The sequence below is a fragment of the Pan troglodytes genome, chromosome 8 (genome assembly GCF_028858775.2).
Source record: "Pan troglodytes isolate AG18354 chromosome 8, NHGRI_mPanTro3-v2.0_pri, whole genome shotgun sequence".
Taxonomy (NCBI): domain Eukaryota; kingdom Metazoa; phylum Chordata; class Mammalia; order Primates; family Hominidae; genus Pan; species Pan troglodytes.
Window position 1 is genome coordinate 129083305 of NC_072406.2, and position 20815 is coordinate 129104119.

Consider the following 20815-nt stretch of genomic DNA (forward strand, 5'->3'; position numbering starts at 1 on the left):
TAATTCCAGCACTTCGGGAGGCCGAGGCGGGAGGATCACGAGGTCAAGAGATCAGGACCATCCTGGCCAATATGGTGAAACCCCGTCTCTACTAAAAATACAAAAATTAGCTGGGCATGGTGGTGTGCGCTTGTAGTTCCAGCTACTCGGGAGGCTGAGGCAGGAGAATTGCTTAAACCCAGGAGGTGGAGGTTGCAGTGGGCCAAGATCTTGCTACTGCACTCCAGCCTAGTGACAGAGCGAGACTCCATCTCAAACAAACAAACAAACACAAAAACAAAAAACTGATGTACATCTGTACTGACATGCAAATATGACCAGGAGTACTGTTTACTGAAAAAAGCAGACTGCAAAACTGAATTTAAAACACGATTACATTTTTTACTACACAAATAAAAGACCAACAAGGACAGATTATAAAGTACTAGCACCGGCCTTTTTCAAGGAGCCAACAAGGCATTTTTGTTCTCCTTTAACTTTTCTGTATAGTTAAACTGTTTTATAACAAGTATAGGTTTTTCTAACACCCTTGATGAAACAATGATGCTTATTCCAGTTCTTTAAAGCTTAAAGTGATGCCTGGGCATGTTTGGACAAATAGAAAGAAGTCTTGCTTTCTTGACTGTATGACCAGGACATTAGCAACTCAATAGGGTACATGTCTACTCACATAATCCCCAATACGCTATATGTGTTATAATAATTCCACTGAAATGCTTACGTACTTTTCTGAAATTCTTCCAGTTTTTTAACGGCTTCATCTCGTTCTTGCCTAATTTTGTCACACTGAAATGAGAGAAGTAAACAAATGTTAAACTTCAATCATAAATTTTAAGTTTGAAAAGGCAAGCAAGAGCAAACTTATAAACAACGCAATTTTCTGAAAACAAAACAAAATTTAAAACCTTTGAAAAGCAACAATGGTCATATATGAACTTGCACTGCTCAGCCAGCATGGTGTTTGTGCCATTTGTATCTGGCCAATTTTCTCAGACCTTCTAAGATATAAGTCACCTTCCTGCTCATTATCTCCTCAGTAATAGCCCGATTTAACATCCTTGAGTTAAAATATATTCATTCTTTAAGAGAATGTTTGTACCTCTTTTTATGTTTGGCTAATGCTGTACATAGTCACTCATGTACATGTCTGATTCCAAACAGCTTCAACTACCCAGAACATTGGTGCATACTTGGGAGGGAATGGAAAGACTACCGCAGGCCAGGCGTGGTGGCTCACGCCTGTAATCCCAGCACTTTGGGAGGCCGAGGCAGGCAGATCACGAGGTCAGGAGTACAAGACCAGCCTGGCCAGAGACCAGCTTGGCCAACATGGTGAAACACCATCTCTACTAAAAATACAAAAATTAGCCAGGCGTGGTGGTGTGCACCTGTAATCCCAGCTACTCGGGAGGCTGAGGCAGGAGAATTGCTTCAACCTGGGAGGTGGAAGTTGCACTGAGCCGAGATCACACCATTGCACTCCAGCATGGGCGACAGAGTGAGACTCTGACTCAAAAAAAAGACTACTGCATGAGGGCAAAAGGCAGCCACACGGCACACACTCTCACCCAAGAAAAAGTGATCCATGTGTCCTCAGAATTCGGAATAGAGGAAGGTACCAAATTAAAAGAAGAGAAGATAAAATATTCCATACTAAGCACATATCATTTATATAAACTGATTTTTAATTTAAAAAGGTGGGAGAACTCACTGAAAAGACTTTGGGAGGCAAGACCATAAAAGGCAAAAATAACTATTAGAGCATAAGGACCTTTTAGGGTATCTGGTATAGAAACAAGTATCTCCTGTATTGATAGGCCCTGGAGGCATTAATGAATTTTTTTAAAAAACCTAATGTTTATTATTATAAGGACTGAATTCAGTATATCTTGAATTTCATAAAACAGGGTTATATAACAAGATATTCACCACAACTAGCTAAAACATTAAAAAGTAATTTCTAGCTATTAGAGTAGTAATTTTAAATGTATTATCTTGGGAATACCTTATTCCCTAAGAGTGCCATATGAATAAAGCACAATTTTAAATTATATTTGATTGCTAACCTGCCATATAAATATATAGGAATTTCATCCCTTTGGATGTTCTTAATTCCGATTTTCAATAGCTAAAAAATTATGATGTCACATAATGTGAAAAATCCAGATAAAAACAATGAGATAGTCTCACCTATCGGACTGGCAAAAACTGAAAAAATCTGATACCGGGAGACAGGAAATCTCATAGACCACTGATGGATGTGTCAATTGGTATAATTACTTTGGAAAAAAACTTCTATCAAAATTGAATACATACTTCCCTATGACTCAGCAATTCTACTTCTAGGTGTATATACCCAGAGAATCTCTAGTAATGTATAACATATACAAAAATGTTCCACATTTTTAATAATAGTACATCATGGTATGTTCATATACTATACTACAGAGCAGTGAAAATGAATAAAGCCGTATGTATCAACATAAACGTTAAAAACCATCATGTTGGCCGGGCACGGTGGCTCAAGTCGGTAATCCCAGCACTTTGGGAAGCCAAGGCAGGCGGATCATGAGGTCAAGAGATCGAGACCATCCTTGCCAACATGGTGAAACCCCATCTCTACTAAAAATACAAAAGTTGGCTGGGCGTGGTGGCACACGCCTGTACTCCCAGCTACTTGGGAGGCTGAGGCAGGAGAATTGCTTGAACCCATGAGGCGGAGGTTGCAGTGAGCCAAGATCATGCCACTGCACTCCAGCCTGGTGACAGAGCGAGACTTCGTCTCAAAAAAAAAAAAAAAAACAAACCATCATGTTAAATGAGTTGCAGAAGATATATCAGATATATCAAATAATATCTTACATACACAAATGCATCTCATATATTTATATATGCTTTATGATACATCCAATATATATAAATATGAAATAAAAAGAAATATACAACATTTATGACAGTAGTTGTCTCTTAGGAAACAGGGAGGGGAATGGGACTAGAAATGGTGAGAACTTTCAGTTGTATTTGCTGCATTCCTTATTTTTGAATTTCAAGAGAAATAACAGTTCTGTGCAATGGGTATTTGTTATACTATTCTCTGCCCTTTCCTGTCCTTTCAAAATATTTTAAAAATAAGTAAGAAGCTTGCAGTTCAGTTTTCCCCTTTAGTCACTAAAGAACCACTGAAATGTCATACTGTCCCTGCTCATATGGGTAAATGTATTCTGGCAAGAGAACATGAAACAAGTACACAGTGTTAAATTAGCAAATCTGGTTACTAAATCCTGACTCAGGATCCCCCACCCAGTCAAAATGAGTAAGGCTGGACCTAACTTATTTACTAAAGGAGAAGGCATTTCTTTGATTAAGGTTTCCCGTGGCAATCCCATCCTCTGTAAAAAAAAAAAATAATAATTCTGTCTAATATAGTCTGTAGTTTCAGCTTAAACAAACAACATTTATGATTTTTTGGTGTTTAAAATTCGAAAGAGTAGAGTTCTAAATTCGCATATAGGCTTTTCTTAGCTCCTTCCTCAACCCAAACGGACTACATTAGACATCATAACCCTTAATGATAGGAGACTTCTGGCTAGCGGTTTCAGGAATGTTCCTCTCATTTTCTAGAATGGGCTTCTGTTTGTTCTGGACTTCCCCACCACCCCTACCAGTCTGTCTACCTTCCTCCAATAATGCACAGTGTAGCATAAGGCACAAAAAGAAACCTAGTTTCCGACTAGGCTCAAACTCCTGAGTCATGATTGCCAAGTGAAATATATCTGGTGCTTTACTTTCAAATTAATTTAATGTTTCTTAATCTGGCATTTCTGAAAAATGTGAGATGTCTTGTAAAAAACTGTCTTCATTTAAGAGCTGGCACTTGGGAGTGTTGCTCCTGACTTAATGTCACTTGGTTCCCTCTATGTAGCTCTCGAAGCTCTACCTAAAGGAATTAGAGGTTTATTCAATTCTTGCTTCAGTCAAATAGCCAGAGTTTTTAGTGAGACTTTGGATGGCAAAAGCATTAAACAGGAATGGTGCTCTATCTAGTCAGATCTGAAAAAGGCCACCAGTTGACATCATACACAATCACTAATGTGATGCATGACAATTTTAGGTAGGCTTGTACTAGTTGCCCAGAAGAAAAACATTAGGTCCACGCTCTCTGCTATTAAGGCCCAGGTAGACAAGCTCAGGTTAGTAACAGGTCTCAACATCAGTTTTATTCCAACATGCAGGTAGCCCATTTCTATAGTCCAGCTATATGGGTTCACACTAATCCTATGGTTATCATCAGCAGATTCACAAGCTGTCTCCCATCCCCAGCTGTGTTCTATCAGGGGTCTTCATGTTGCTTTGCTTTCTATTTTCTGCAACCACATTATGCTAGAACTGGCAGCCACAGAATTTACCATCTGTTATGCTGAAAGGGGTGTGAGTTGGGGGTGGGGAGAGTCTACACATGCTGCAAATGCAGCTTACTTATTCTGAACCAGAACTGAGCAAAATATGGAGGATGTACGCATTTACTAAAAGCAGAAATCCAAACACCCACTTATTTCATCTTTTTAGGTGAACCCAGAAAAGAATCTTGCAAACTTTCTCTCATTCTATCAACAGAGGGAAGTCAGCCAGGATAACGGGCCTTTTTGGAAGAATGTTTCATCTTTCCACCACACAGAAGCCCCTCACCCATCCCACCCCTTCCTCTACCCTGCTCACGCAGCTGCACCATTTGTAAAAACTGCTTCTTTTTGTGTGAGAATTGCTCATGAAGACTTTGCAATAGCAACAGATGTTCTTGGGCCTACATCACTTAATTATGATGCCCAACGATTCTCTGTAGCTCAAGGCTGAGGTAGAACCCAGTGGCACAACTGCTGGCTCATGTAAGCAAGCTGGATAACATTACATCGACTCTAGAGTCTCTATTTGGCTCTTTATGAAGGGATGAATTGACCGGAGGTTGGCCTTGCTGGTTTTGAAAGCCCTTAATATTAGAAGCCCTGGCTATTTTCCATATCTCTTCCTTGAGCCTCATCCAGGCAGATACCTGGCTTCTGAAACTAAACCAGGATTTCTGAGCATTGGCAGACTGATTTGTAGAGAAACAGCCTTTCCAGTGTGAATTAGTATCTTCCTTGCACCACCCACTCCCTAAAATGGGCAGCTCAGTTATTCATCCCTCTCTCACGTATTCATCCAACTACCATCAACATTAAAATGTCTGCTTCAAAGGGCTCAGCAGAAGTACAGATAACTGATACAGATACCAAGAAATCTTTATATTGTTGTACGTATACATTATGCAAGAAAAACCTCAACATTCTAAATTGTATCTAACTTCCACTAATACAAATATTCATGCTTGTCTTCCTGGTGCACAAATGCATCAGAGGGTTGCTAGCCTATAGATAGGGCAGTTCAGGGCCCAAGAAGTGCATATATGCACCGCATATGCACAATACCAAGACAGGGGACAATCTATACATAGGCAAGTACATTACAGTTGACTGAATCAGACTTTTAAGCAAGTATCTACTATAATCATTGAATGTCATTATTTCCTCCTCTGAGAACTGAACAAATTTATACAGGGCCCACACAGCCCAGCCACTATGTTAAACACTGGGCACAATACATGAACACAATAGACAATGTGTTCTCACAAAAACTTATGATCTACCACAAAAGATCAACAAATGAAGTAAGCAATTCATAAGGACACCCGATATAATGTGAGAAATACTGCCAAACCAGAACTGAACAAAATATATACCCACTTCCTAAGGAACGTACAGCAGAGCCTACAACGCCACTAAGTCTGAAGAAGTTTAATGCTACACCATTTTTCTTGAAGTTCATTAATGTCCAGTTACAACAGTTAAAGATTTAAACATGCCCAGCATCAGAATTGTGTGTACTTTACCTGTTTACCTGTTTAAGAATCCTTGGCATACAATGAAAGGACCATCAATTCATTTTTAATAGTAGTCGACAATTCTACTGCTCCACCTATGTAAGTCTGGCCAGAACTGTGCTTTCTGGATTTCTACACTCTTATCCCTAAAGAATACAACACATTAAATCATTCCCACTAGGATGGAATTCCTTTCACTCTCTTTCTCTTTTGGTGTTCTTCTTTCTTCCAATTCAAAGTTCTTTCCCTCCAATTTTCACAGGCAAAAAAGAAGTGGTAGCTGCCCTCAAAGCTGTCTTGCAGCATTCTCCAAATTCTAGGTATTGTGTGTTAGATGGAAACACATGTCATCAGAACAGAGATCCTTGCTCTTTGTTTCTAGATAGATTGCTGTTAATAAGAGACTCATTTTCACTTTCAAACTGCTAAGTAATTACTTTTTCTCTGGCACAACCACTTGCCACTCTGTCTCAAAGAAACTGCATGTATGTGGATGTATTATGCATGAACAGTTAGCATAATGGATGCATATCTTGCTCTTTAAAGTGGCTTCTTTATTGATTTTTTTAAAAAATAAAATACTTTGGGACCTTCATCTCTGAATATTACACAAGAGGAAGAAATTTTAACAATACACAACTGAGCCAAGATGCAAACAGTATCATATATCCTGCTTCTTGAAACATAAGTCTTGGAAAGTGTCTGTCTCATTCTCTTTTCATTCATTGTTCCTGGCAAGCTGACAGAACCGCCTGATGCACTGTTACAGTAGCTCACCCAAACGACTTCTAATCAGCCACTTAAACATTTATGCATTTCAAAACTTGATCTCAGAACATAATACTAAACATAAATACTTACTATTTAAAGGCAGACATTCTTCTATTATACAGATTTCCTTCTTTTTACACACACTCCACACACACCCCCACCCCCACCACTCTGAGAAACATGAAAGCTATTCCATTCAAAGCTCAATGATGCTTTCCCCCCATATAGGAAAAAAACCCAAACGATTATGATAAAGATCCTGAGTGAGTCATAAGAGAATGCCCTTCAATTGTGGAGGCATGACTAACATTTGAATATGGTGATTGCTACACAAGCAAAGTAAACCATTTTATTTGGTTGATTGCAAAATATATAGTCATCTATTTTTCTATACCCCAAAAATATAAATTTGAAGAGTTGTTCACCTCAGTATGATAGGCTCTTACTTTTTCACATACTGCTAAGTCCATTTAGAAAATGGGCAAAAAATAATGGAAAGTAGCAAGTAGCACCATTTCCATAATCCGCATTTATCTTGATGTTAAAAAACTCGCTGTTTTTACATTTTAAGGCAACCCACATCATTTGCTTATACTCTAATATTTTGATAATAAATTTTGCTTGATAAATGTGATACATACATACATAAATATGCAGATGTCTTATTACCAAAAAAGCAATAAATTCTGCTTGTGAGAGAGTTAGAGAAGACTTTGAAAAACCTAAGTGACATTTATTAAGCCAAGCATTAAAGGCTAGTAAAAAGTTATCACATGGAAAAGAGTAGGAACCTTGTCTTTTTGTTCTTTGTCCATTGCCCAGCCATGCTCTAGGCACTCAGAGCAGCATAATTGATCGTGGTTATTTGTCAACTTATTTGGGGTCCTCATGAGAGTGGTTTTACTCAAGAGTAGGACCTTCATATATTTTTCTTTATACCCCAGTACTCAGAAGGCATTCAATAAAAAGGTTTCCCTTCAAAAGAGCTTTCCTTACAAACTCAAACAAATTGACTCCATCCTCAAAGTCACTGATAAAAATAAATAAATAAAAGAGTCAGCAGTTTTCCTAAAATGGAAGAACTGCAAAAAAAAAGAGAAAATATCCATCAAAACACGGGTCCACTCCCCCTGCCCCAAATTTCCTGCTTTTATCCTTGGGATGCATTATGCCAGAATCTATATGTATACATACAAGTACACACATACATATACACACACATGTGAATGTTTTGACATAAGACTGATTTGATACTTATATTCAACTTTCAGTTTTTCAACACAAACCAATAGCTGGTAAAGACAAATGACCCAGAAAAGGATCGGGTCTGATAATTTGCTGTGGAAAACTCATGCACTAACAATACAGAATTAGAATAAAGTTAGGACCTGTGCGGAAGAAGAGTCAATAAGCTCCCACTGTTCACCTACTTCTAAAAGAACATCGTGCTCAGAAGACCCATGTTTGAATCTAGACTCTGCCATGATCTGTGTAACACTGGGAACCTCACTCAAGCCCTGAGGTACTGTTCTTTCCTCTGTGAAATGGAGCGGACATACTGCTGTGTAGAGCATGAGACAGGGAGATGAGAGAGCATGGATGTCCTATAGCAGCTTCTTACACCATGCAGCCTCTAAACAACTGCTTTCCCTGAAGAGCACCATGTCAGACCACTTGTCTCAACGCAAGAGACTCCAAACAGGGCAGGAAAAGATCCTGCCCAAAGGAATCACATCCACCGCCGCCTCCCATTGATAAGGTTCATGACCTGGGGACAAAGATAGTAGACATGTGGAAGGGAAAAATACCTTGCAATTTATTTTTTTGCTTCCTCTGTTCACTCTAAATTTCCCTACATCAAATTAACCATGGCAAAAGGAGTCTTACTTTAATTTGCTGTCCCTGAACGATTTAACTGCACTCTGGTTTGGGGCCATGAATGAAAGGATGGCCATATGTATTTGCTGATGTCAACTGGACAAAGCTCACCCAGCCAGGCACAAGAGAGTGCTTTCCCAGAGAAAATGCTGTTCTCCATTTACCACCTCCGGAACTAAAGCTGCTTTTACTCATTCTACACTCTATAAAAGGCTTTTATTATATGCTTCCCTCCTTTGTAATACAGCCCCCCTTTTTTGAGGAAAAACCTGCAGTAATAAGCAAGCTAGTCTTTTAACAGAAGATAAACAGAGTGCAGTGAACTTAAAACCACTCTACTTTGTTTTACCCAACCACACAGCATTCCATATTGCTTTCATTTCTTTTCTTCCCGTTTCTGTTAATAGTTATTTTTAAAGAATTACAACAGAAGCAGGTCAATAATGCCTACAGATGTCATGAAAGTATTAGGCCATACTCTATGCAGTGAAACATGTAAACAGTTAATGGGCTGAGGTAATTTATAATCCTCCTTTTACCAAATGCATTTTACCTATAATTCCACTTGCATAACGGATGATTCACTTAAAACCTCACTGCAGAAAGTGTCTGTCAGTTAAACAACCATCATCTCCACCAATAACAGATGTTTACAGAGCATCTACTATGTATTTTTAGGGCACTGCTAGGTCTACATGTAAGCAAGGATTAAACAAGAAGAATAAATAAAAAATTTTATCTACTTCCTCTTACATTATTCATTTTCTTCTATCATCCTTCTTTCTCTATTATATGAAGACAACTGTTTGTTTCCCTTCTCTTACCTTCTAGGTTAAGTCAAAGAGTGCTCCTGAATTAACCCCTCCAACTTGCTTTGTTCTTCTCGTGGGTCAGGAGCAGCTATGAAAGAGACTCAGTGACTGATATCATCTCAGTCTCTTTGTTCTCCTACAGCTGGAAGATAGCTGAGTATCTTAGAGCAAGATGCTCAAGTTATCCAGCCTAAGCATTACCCACTAGGTTTACTTTGGAATTTTGGGGCATCAGGGGCCCAGGATCTAAGAAAAACCTCCTTATCTGTTTATGTCCTCAGGACATTTGTGATTCTGCATGGTTACAGGGTTGGAATTAGAAATCATGCCAAACTACTATTTTCAGTGACTTTCTTAGTGTGTGTGTGTGTGTGTGTGTGTGTGTGTGTGTGTGTGTGTGTGTGTGTGTTTTGAGACAAGATCTCACTCTGTTGCCCAGGCTGGAATGCAGTGGTGCAATCATGGCTCACTGCAGCTTCAACCTTTAGGGCTTCAGGAATCCTCCTGCCTCAACCTCCCAAGTAGCTGGGACTACAGGTGCATGCCACCATGACCGATTAATTTTTTAACTTTTTTGTAAAGATGGGGGTCTTACTATGTTGTCCAGGCTGGTCTTGAATTCCTGGTCTCAAGTGATTCTCCCACCTCAGCCTCCCAAAGTGCTTCTTACCATATTATAGATGCAAGCACCAGCCCCTTCTAACATGGTTGTTTTTATCACCTCCACCTACCATTCCCTGAATCACCTGATGAAGGCAAGAGAAGAAACTTAGGATTTCACAGAACACCAAGGATTTATTTACAAATGAGCAAAGGAGCCTTAAAACTAGGTGAAAAATAATGATCTAAAAATCCCTTATAATCGGCTTCAAACTGGAGTACTTACCATTAATATCACCATCCATACTACAGCTATACAGGTGGCAAATTAATAGTGAAAAAGTTAAATATAATTCTAAAGAGCCCAATAAGTGATCCCAAATATCCCATACGTTTTACAAATATTTAGCTTGCTGCCAGTTTTTATTACAGCTCTTACTCCGAAATTTTAAAAATGAGGTTTCACAATTTAGAGCAGTGATGGCTATCTTCTTCTTTAATATCTACAAAGGACCTGTTTTATTAATTTTTGGTCAGGGATATTATGTTCTGAAATATTTGGCCTACCCAACAAAGTAATTTTTTAAAGTAAATTTTTTTATATCTAAAACCAAAATTAGGCAGTCTGCTTTCTTTCATTTGCTATTCAGTCCCTCTACATTTCTGACCTTAGTCTGTTCTTCCATTTGTCTCCTCCCTAAATTTACAAGAAATATATATATATATAATTAGCTATATATATTAGTAAGCATTCACAAACCTTAGATATTTTCAGTGATAAGAAGGATACAGTTTGTAAGGTAAGTAGAATTCAATTATTTAACAGTTAAAACAAAACTGACAGAGCCCCTGAAAATATTCACCAGACTTCCCCACCTTCACAGCAGATGCTTCTCAACTTCCAGTGTATTATTCATATAAATAGAAGAAGCAGACATATAAAGATTTATGGAGGTATTGGGGCGAAACACCAGTGACTAATTCCAAAGAGTTTTCTCCAGGACCCAATGTGTCTAGGTCCCAACAGTACATGTATGAAGTGTTCAATTCCACTGACAGAATCCCAAATCTGACTGTTAGGGGAAAAGTACGATTCCTGGGGACTTGAGTTGCTTGGCCTGGTGCCTTGCTGCACATTTAGCCATGTAGTTAATCTCCCAGAGCTGCACCCACTGTGGTATGCCTGCTATTCTTTACCATCTGGAGCCTGGAGTTGGTATTAGCTTGAACCACACATGCAAGAGAAAAGGGAAGAAAAGAAAAAAAAAAAAAAACCCTCATTCACATTTAACTGAAATTGGTGACTGAACAATGCACTATGCCGCCTAGGCTTTTACACATGTAAGAAAGGGGAAAAAAAAGGTAAAGTACAAACCTTCTCCTTTGTTTTCTGGTTCTCTGCTCTAAGGTCTTCATATTCGCCTATTGCTAAAAGAAAAAAGGAAAGCAACATTACAACACTGTCAAAAGTTTACTGCAGGGCAACCTGGGGAATCCAACTAACCCCCATTGTCTTCTTACTAGGTTGAGGTAGGGTGGAGAAGAGGCTGCAGAAAAGGGGCTTCTGCTTTTTATTTTTTTTATTTTGTAGAGACAGGGTCTCACTATGTTGCCCAGGCTGGTCTCAAAACTCCTGGGCTCAAACAATCCTCCTGCCTTGGCCTCGCAAAGTGCGATTACAGGCACGAGTCACCAAACCCGGCTGGGCTCCTGCTTTTAACAGTAAGGATGAAAAAGCAGACATGAGCCCACCAAACTAAATTTCAGTTCTCCCTAGGTCATTAGGAACACCCATGATCCAGGAGAGGTGACAGATGACAAGCAATTTCTCCTTTCTGATGCTCAGCACTTGGTCCTGTGAAAGGATTCAGGCAGGTGTTCCCTGAAGTTCCTCCCAGCACTATTAGTCTGTGGTACTGTAATCAGAGATTTATTTAGAAAATCAGCCTGTAGAAAGTAGAGTAGGTTTGCACACTCGACTCAATGTCACACGTCTGCTTTATTCACAAAGCAAAAAATTTATGAAGGATTCAGCTAAGAACAACTATTTTCAGACAAGATTGTCAGTCAAGACCAGAAATTCAGACTCATTTCACTAAATGGGGAAGACATGTTAAACTATTTGAAAATATTATCCACTAGGTAGGGGGGAAAGTTGTGTACTTAAAATCGTTTATTGCCCCCGCCCAAAAAAAAAAAAAAAAACGAAACCTAAATCCCCACATTCATCTTTAATCAAAGCACCATTTTTAGGTATCCCTACAGTTGAGAATATAAAGTTTTGAACACATGAAGTGAGAAGAAAAAGAATGGCCTAAGATCAATGACAGAACAGAACATCTGAAGTAAGTCTAAAACTGCTGCTCACCCCAGGGCTGGCACCTTGACTGGCACCAGAACGTCAGTGAATCATCAGGTTGATTTTCTTTTTTTAAGAGACAGGGTCTTGTTCTGTCACTTAGGCTGGAGTGCAGTGGCACCATCATAGCTCACTGCAGTTTTGAACTCCAGGGCTCAAAATGATCCTCTCACCTCAGCCTCCTGAGCAGCTGGAACTACAGGCACATACTACCATGCCCAGCTAAATTTTTAAATTTCTTGTAGAGATGGGGTCTTGCTATTTTGCCCAGCCTGGTCACAATTTGAACTTTTGCTTTATGGATTTATCTACCAAAAAAAAAACCCCTCAGTTTTTCTTTTAAGAAAGAAAAAAAAAACAAAAAAACAGAGCTTCCTATTTCTATGAATAATCTAGAAACAGAAATAAAAAATCCGAAACCAGTGGTTGCAAGAACATCCCAGATAATCTGGTCCTTAATTCCAGAAATGTATGATTCTAACCACTAGGGCAAAGAACACCCCAGAAACAGACAATTAACATGGTAAAGCACATGCCTTGTTTTCTCCTATGGTGATCGAAAGGGTTCAGAATGGCTACTGTGATGGTGGCACCAAAGTCCTAAAATCCAAATTCAAATTGGCGAATGTTTATGAGATTATATCACCAATGTCCAGAAGTTTTATTAGTATACCAGGACCACTTAAACAAGAATAGACAATTTTATTGAAGCCACATCCCAAAATAATCCTTGAAAACTAGTCCATAAAATAGGTGAATGTGTACATGTAAAGATATAGTTCTGAAAATAATTACATTTACAGGCTGGGCGTGGTGGCTCACGCCTGTAATCTCAACACTTTGGTAGGCCGAGGTGGGCAGATCACTTGAGGTCAGGAGTTCAAGACCAGCCTGGCCAACACAGCAAAATCCCGCCTCTACAAAAAGTACAAAAATTAGCTGGGCATGGTAGCACTTGCCTGTAGTCCCAGATACTTGGGAGGCTGAGGCAGGAGAATCACGTGAACCCGGGAAGCAGAGGTTGCAGTGAGCCAAGAACGCACCACAGCACACTCCAACCTGGGCGACAGAGCGAGACTCTGTCTCAAAAACAAAACGAAACAAAACATTTTCAACAGAAAAAGATTTGACTGACCTAGAATGAAGCTCTCTGCACACCAGCTCTTCATCAGCCCCACCACACGCACCACAAGAACTAAGTAAAACTAAATTGTCTTTGGAGCTGAAAAACCAATAAAATGTGTCCCCACTTTTTTAACAGAAAGAAACGACAACTAAGTAAGATCTTCTAAAAATATTCACTTATACCACCACTGGGTAGTCTATGGTTATGATCCCATATCTTACTACTGTATCTTAAATTGTTTCAAAAAATAGATATATAAGTATTTTATTAAAAGACTTTGATTTTAGGTTACTTGACATTTAAAAGTATCTATAGATGAAGTTGAAAAAACCAAAATTTATTTAATGTTCTATAATTGGTGACCTACTTTACAGACATACAGAATGAACAATAAAGGCTTATAAAACCATGATCTCAGCTGGGTGCGGTGGCTCACACTTGTAATGCCAGCACTTTGGGAGGGTGAGGCGGGCAGATCATCAGGTCAGGAGTTCGAGACCAGCCTGACCAACATGGTGAAACACCGTCTCTACTAAAAATACAAAAAAATTAGCTGGGCGCGGTAGCGCGCACCTGTAATCCCAGCTACTCAGAGGCTGAGGCAGAAGAATCGCTTGATCCCGGGAGGCAGAGGTTGCAGTGAGCCAAGATTGCACCACTGTATTCCAGCCTGGGCAACAGAGCAAGACTCCGTCTCAAAAACAAACAAACAAACAAACAAAAACCCATGATCTTATATTGACATTAAGAAATTTTTTCTATTTAAAACATCAGATAATGGTTTTGAAGTCTTTTTTAAAATACCAGTACTATTCTTCCATTATACTGCCAATAGAACCCAGATGAAACATTGTAGGCTCCCAATTACTGAGTATTTATGAAAACAATTAAGAATCTTTGAACTATCATATTTTAATGAAAATCACAGAAAATATGCTTTCTTGTGACTATGTACAACTTTAAAGTAAAGTATAAGGAAAGGAAAGGGAAAGTATGAGAATAACTCAACCCCTTGCTAATAAAACCAAGCTCACTACCATTAACAACACATACACAGACATGCACACACATACACACACACACACACGTATGTATCACAGTGGACCCCTAACCCCAACTTCAGCAAAACTGGCAAAAACTGAAGTGATCTATATTACTCAGCTCCTTTTTGGCAATGTTACGGGGTTGCAGAGAAAGCTGCCTTTTTGTTTCAGAACTGGCTTGCAGTCTGAAAATTTTAAAAACTGAGCTTGCACAGCTCAAGTGATTCCATCAGAGACATCCTCCAAATCCTGAATTTGCCAGTGCTAAAGAGATTAATCTGGCCGGGCGCAGTGGCTCACGCCTGTAATCCCAACATGTTGGGAGGCCAAGGTGGGGGGGATCACTTGAGGTCAAGAGTTCAAAACCTGCCTGGCCAACATGGTGAAACCGCATCTCTTCTAAAAATACAAAAAAAATTAGCCAGGTGTGGCTGCACACGCCTGTAATCCTAGCTACTCAGGAGGCTTGAGGTGGGAGGATCACTTGAACCCAGGAGGCAGAGGTTGCAGTGAGCCGAGATCATACCACTGCACTCCAGCCTCGGTAACAGAGCAAGACTCTGTCTCAAAAAAAAAAAAAAAGAACAGATGAATCTGACCAATTCTCAGCATATGAAAGATAGCTGCAGCTTGAGAGCTCGAGAAGACTTCATCTCTCAGATTTACAGGTACAGTATATTTCACTGTACTATAAGGTTATATAGGACAGTAATTAAAAAGTGCATCCTAATGACAGCCTGAGCACTTAACTGGCTAGGGGACCTTGGGCAAATCAGTTAATCTCTCTGAGTCTCAGGTTCCTCATCTGGAAAATAGGAATAATAATTATACATCTCTCATAGTGTTGTTATTAAGAGTAAATGAGTTAACATATAAGAGTATTTGGGCTTATTAACTGTTCAAAACATGTTAGCTATGGTTATTATTACTCATACAGCAAAGTACCTCAAATTCTGTGTTTATGACAAAGGAAGTGTCCTGCATGGCAGACAGGAAAAATTTCCAGGGTACTTCTATCCTCCACCAAATAAAGGGAGGAGAAAAGGGGCTAAAGATCTGCTGCAAACAATTTGTTGCAGTAAAGAAAGGTGGCAAAGAAGTAAAAGCACTTCTGAGGGCTGTACTTGTCAATCCTGGCTACACATTAAAATCACCTGCGGGGCTTTTAAATCATATAGATGCCTCGCCCCTCCTGCTTCAAGATTGTGATTTAACTATTCTGGGGTAGAGCCTGGGCATCCAGATAGATAGATAGATACATACATACATACATACATGCATACACACACACTCACATACACACACACATATATATATATTTAGAAGTGAGAGCCCCAGGTAATTCCAATGTACAGCCAAAGTGGGCTGTAACATAACAATACAGAATGGAAGAAAAAGGAAGATGGTGGAGAAAACAAGGAGAATATCAGGCAGAGCACGTGTTTCAAGAATCATGCTGGTTTTCTATTTTCTAACTCCTCAATGCCAAGAAAAGGAGTTTTCTTCCCAAGCTGCAAATCATGACATAGCCAGCCCAACAGGCAGCTGAGTAGACTTAGTTGTTTCAGAAATGTGACAACTAAAGTTCGTAACTACAAGCCAGTAACACCTCTAGCTAGGGTTAATAAGAATCATGCTTTGTCTGGGATTTTGTCAGTTTTAGCACTGAAAGTTCAGCATTCTAGGAAACCTCCCAGTCCCAGGGAGGCTAATCACTCTACCTCTAGCACTCTTTCCAGACCAGTATTTCCAACCAATACTTACCAGACCTGTGTTGTCCAAAATGGTAGCCATTAGCCACAAGTAGCTATTTAAATTTTAATTGATTGAAACTAAAGAAAATGTAAAATTCAGTTCTTCAGTTGCATAAGTTAAATTTCAAGTGCTCGATAGCCACATGTGACTAGTTAGTGCCATAATGAACAATGGACACAGAACATTTCCAACAGAACAGACAGTTCCACTGGCAGTTCTGGGCCGCTCTGTCAAGAGGCTCTGCAAGCATCTCAAACTCAACTTTTAGAAAGTGAGCTCATCAATTTCCCTTCCCTACTCCCTGTATGAAACGTCTCCTTTCACTGCTGTCATCATCTACCTACCTAGTCCTCAAGCTACTATCTGCAGGATCACCCTTGAGTTCCCACTTTTTTCTCCCTCCAAAGGATCATCAAACTGCTCAAACCTCTAAAAAGTATCTCTGCAATCTGCCCTTCCTCTGAAGCTGTTATCTCTGCCCTTAGACCCTCAATAATGACAAAACCCTCCTATCTAGTTCTAACTTCCTTCTATCCCAAGGGCATTCTTTACACAGCAGTTAGTTAACAAAGCAAGCTGCTTATTTCATGTTTAGAAACTTCCAAAGACCTTATCTTTACTGCCTGGAATCCCACTCGACTGCCCACCATTCAGCCTCAAAGGCCATACCCAAAGTCCCAGTGCTTCCCTAAACCCTCTAAGACCTTTCATACTTAGGTACCTTTGCAAATGTTTTTCCCTCTGCCTGCAAAGGCTTTCCCTATCCCATCTTCCCTATCTCCTCTTTTTCAAAGCAATTCAACTGTTACTTCTTCTAAGAAGCCTTCCCCATATACTTCATGCAAAATCAGCAGGTTTATCTTAATATACCATCAGAGTACACTGTTCATACAGCTCTATTAGAGCATCTACATATAACATTATAAATTATCTGTGCACAGGTCTGTTTTCCCGTCGTTCTTCCTACCCGATTCACTGCTATATGTCTTATACTCATATGAATACCAGAGTCCATGCCTATGTTGAATAAATGAATGAATGGTTCGTGTAAATCTGTGAGGCAAAACAATCCAAATATTAATGTCCCCATTTTACAAACAAAGACACAAATGCATAGAGATGTGAAATCCCACAATACAGAATGGTAGTGGAAGCACCAATCTACTGACTCCCAGAGTCATTCATCCAAAAAGACATTACTGAGCATTACTGTGTGCAATGCACTAAAGCAATGGATCAGAAATAATCCTCTTCGTTAAAGACTACATCTTTATCTATCCAGATTCCCATATCTAGGATCCTGTCTGACATATAGATTATTTGATAAACGTGTTAAACTAAGGAAGAAGGAAGAATGGATCTAGGTCTTCACGTGAGCAAATCATGAAAGAGCACATACTCTCCTCCCCATGGTAAGAGTCTCTTATACATCATATATTGTATCAAGATACTTAATAAAAATGAAGGTTTAAATAGCCATCAAATGTAACCAGAAAACAAGACCTCATGAGAGCTTCTAATGTAGACTCTCATCCATTCAGTCTGCATCTTTGATACTCAGGGAGCTTTGAGATACCTCTTACTAATGGGGAATGAGGACATGAGTCACAAAAGATAGTGTTCAATTACAACATTATTCCCTTCTGTACACATCCCAATGGGTCGTCCTCTTATAGCCAGAGTAGAAAGAGAAGTCATTTGTAACTTACTTGTTAATTAAAGCATTTGAAAAGCCATGGAAAACACTGCTAGAAAATCTGATCAAAAAACAAAGGTGACAGATTTCATATCCTGAAAAGAAATTACGGCAAACCAGAAATTTATTCATTACATGGTAAAACACACAGTTCAGTGTTAATAAATTAATGATACTTAAGAAGTACTCTCAATAAACTACATTAATGACTTCAAATTAACCAAGAAGAAAGGAAGAAAACTGAGTATCTTTAAAATACACACATAAGTCTGATTTCTGGTCTGTCATGTAAGGAGCTTGTAAATCCTCATTCCGTCCTCACAACAAAAAGTAAAAACAAATTGAAAATCAACAACTCTTCCTAAGATCTATCAGATAATTGAAGTCACAGGGCAAACCATCATCCCCAAAACTGAAGAGACACATAAAGCAGATAGAAAGGATTATAATTTATTAGAGAAGCAGCCTGGAAGCGAAACCTCCTTGGGAACCGGTACCTGGTAACTGGTACTGGAAACCCTAAACTGTAATTAAAGAATAGCTGGAGGCTCAGTTTGGACAAGTTTGAGAGTTAAAATGTCCAGGGGGACACAGCCTTAGAGGGGCCCCTAAACTTTTGTGAGTTTCACCTCCAGGATCACTACTAGATGCTCAAAGTGAAAATTTTCCCTACTACTCTGGCAGGTGGCATAGAAAAGTAGCCACTGTTGACAGAGTGCAGTGGCTCAACCTGTAATCCAGCACTTTGGGAGGCCAAGGCAGGAGAATCATTTGAGCTCAGGAGTTTGAGGCCGGCCTGGGCAACACAGCAAAACCCAGTATCCTTTTTTTTTTTTTTTTTTTTGAGATGGAGTGTCGCTCTGTCACCCCAGGCTGGAGTGCAGCAGTGCAGTGCGATCTCGGCTCACTGCAACTTCTGCCTTCCGGTTTCAAGCGATTCTCCTGCCTCAGCCTCCTGAGTAACTGGGATTACAGGCGCCCGCCACCACACCCAGCTAATTTTGGCATTTTTAGTAGAGACGGGGTTTCACCATGTTGGTTAGGCTGGTCTTGAATTCCTGACCTCGTGATCCACCCACCTCGGCCTCCTAAAGTGCTGGGATTACAGGTGTGAGCCACTGCACCCGGCCTATTTTTTTAAAAGGAAAATAAGGTAGCCTCTATGAAATATGCCCAGAGCATTTTGTTCCTCTAAACAATGTCTGTCCTCAAGAGAAACTATCTTACCAGAGCCTAACAGACTTGGTGGAAGGCAAATACCCAACGCCAGCCCCCACTAGCCTTCTTGTCTCATCTAAGAGGTAAATAAAACAAAACTGAGAAGAACTCGTAAAGATCACATCCTAGGGACACAGGGTCACTAAGAGCTAATGATAAAACTATGATCTAATCACAGAACTACAGAACACTTCCCTTCCTTCCATACGTTACCACCACCCTAATGTTTATACAACTTGATTCCTAATTGCCAAAACTTGGGAACAAACAAGACGTTCTTCAATAGGTGAATGGATAAACAAACTGTGGTACATCCAGATAACGGAACAGTATCCGGTGTTAAGAAGTAGTTGGTGCTAAGAAGTAGTAAGTGAACTATGAAGTCACAAAAAAAGACAAGGAAAAAAACTGTATATTGCTAAGTGAAAAGTCAATCTAAAAAGGCTACATACATATCATATGATTCCAATTATATGACATTCTAGAAAAGGCGAAACTATGGAGACAATAAAAAGATCAGTGGGAGGTCAGACGCAGTGGCTCACACCTGTAATCCCAGCACTTTGGGAGGCCTAGGTGGGCGGATCACAAGGTCAGGAGATCGAGACCATCATGGCCAACATAGTGAAACCCCGTCCCTACTAAAAAAACAAAAATTAGCCAGGAGTGAGGGCATGTGCCTGTAGTCCCAGCTACCAGGGAGGCTGAGGCAGGAGAATCACTTGAACCGAGGAGGCGGAGGTTGCAGTGAGCCAAGATCGTGCCACTGCACTCCAACCTGGTAACAGTGAGACTCCGTCTCAAAAAAAAAAAAAAAAAACAAAAAAACAAAAAAACAAAAAAATAGTGGGTGTCAAGGATTTGTAGTTAAAGAGGAAGGGCTGAACAGGTAGAGCACACATTTTTAGACCAGTGGTACTATTCTGTACTATAATGGTGAATACATGTGCTATATATTTGTCCAAACCCATAGAATGTACAAGACAAAAAGTGAGCCCTAATGTAAATTATGGATTTTAGTTAATAATAATATATCAATTCTGGCTCAACAATTCTAACAAATGTACCACATTAATTAAAGAAAGATGTTAATAATAGTAGAAATGAGAGTAGGAAAAGGTGAAGAGGTATGTGAATATTCTCTGTACTTTTGGCTCCATTTTCTGTAAATCTAAACTTCTAAAAAAAAGTCTTATTTATTTAAAAAGCTAATAAACACACACACACACACACACAAAATCAATCATACACAAATTTGTGCCATAGAGGATTTGAAATGGAATCAAGCCTAAAGGATCTTGATATAGTAGTACTCTTCATGGCACCACAGAAAAATTTCAAAATTCATGGATGGGCTTATTTTACTTATTTCATTTTATATTTTTATTTTATTATTTTATATTTTCTTTTCTTTTACTTATTTTTTATTTTATATTTTATTTTACTTATATATTATTTATTTATTTTATTATTATTTTTGAGACAGGGTCTCACTGTGTCACCCAGGCTGGAGTGGAGTGACATGATTATAGCTCAATGTAACCCCAAACTCCTAGGCTCAAGCAATCCTTCTGCCTCAGTCTCTCCAGTTACAGATGCATACCACCCTGCCCAGCTGATCTTTTATTTTTATTTTTTGTAGA

At 39.3% G+C, this 20815-nt stretch overlaps 1 protein-coding gene across 3 annotated transcripts in view; it reads right to left on the minus strand.

Annotated features, from left to right (window-relative positions):
• SHTN1 (shootin 1) overlaps positions 1–20815 on the minus strand; it is a 120618-nt gene that overhangs the window by 82685 nt on the left and 17118 nt on the right. For all 3 annotated transcript variants that reach the window (XM_521613.9, XM_003312779.7, XM_016919448.4), the window contains exons 2-3: positions 11351–11403; positions 726–786 (exon numbers count right to left, since the gene is read on the minus strand). In XM_521613.9, the coding sequence (XP_521613.3) occupies positions 726–786; positions 11351–11403 (114 nt within the window). The remainder of the gene's footprint in view (positions 1–725; positions 787–11350; positions 11404–20815) is intronic.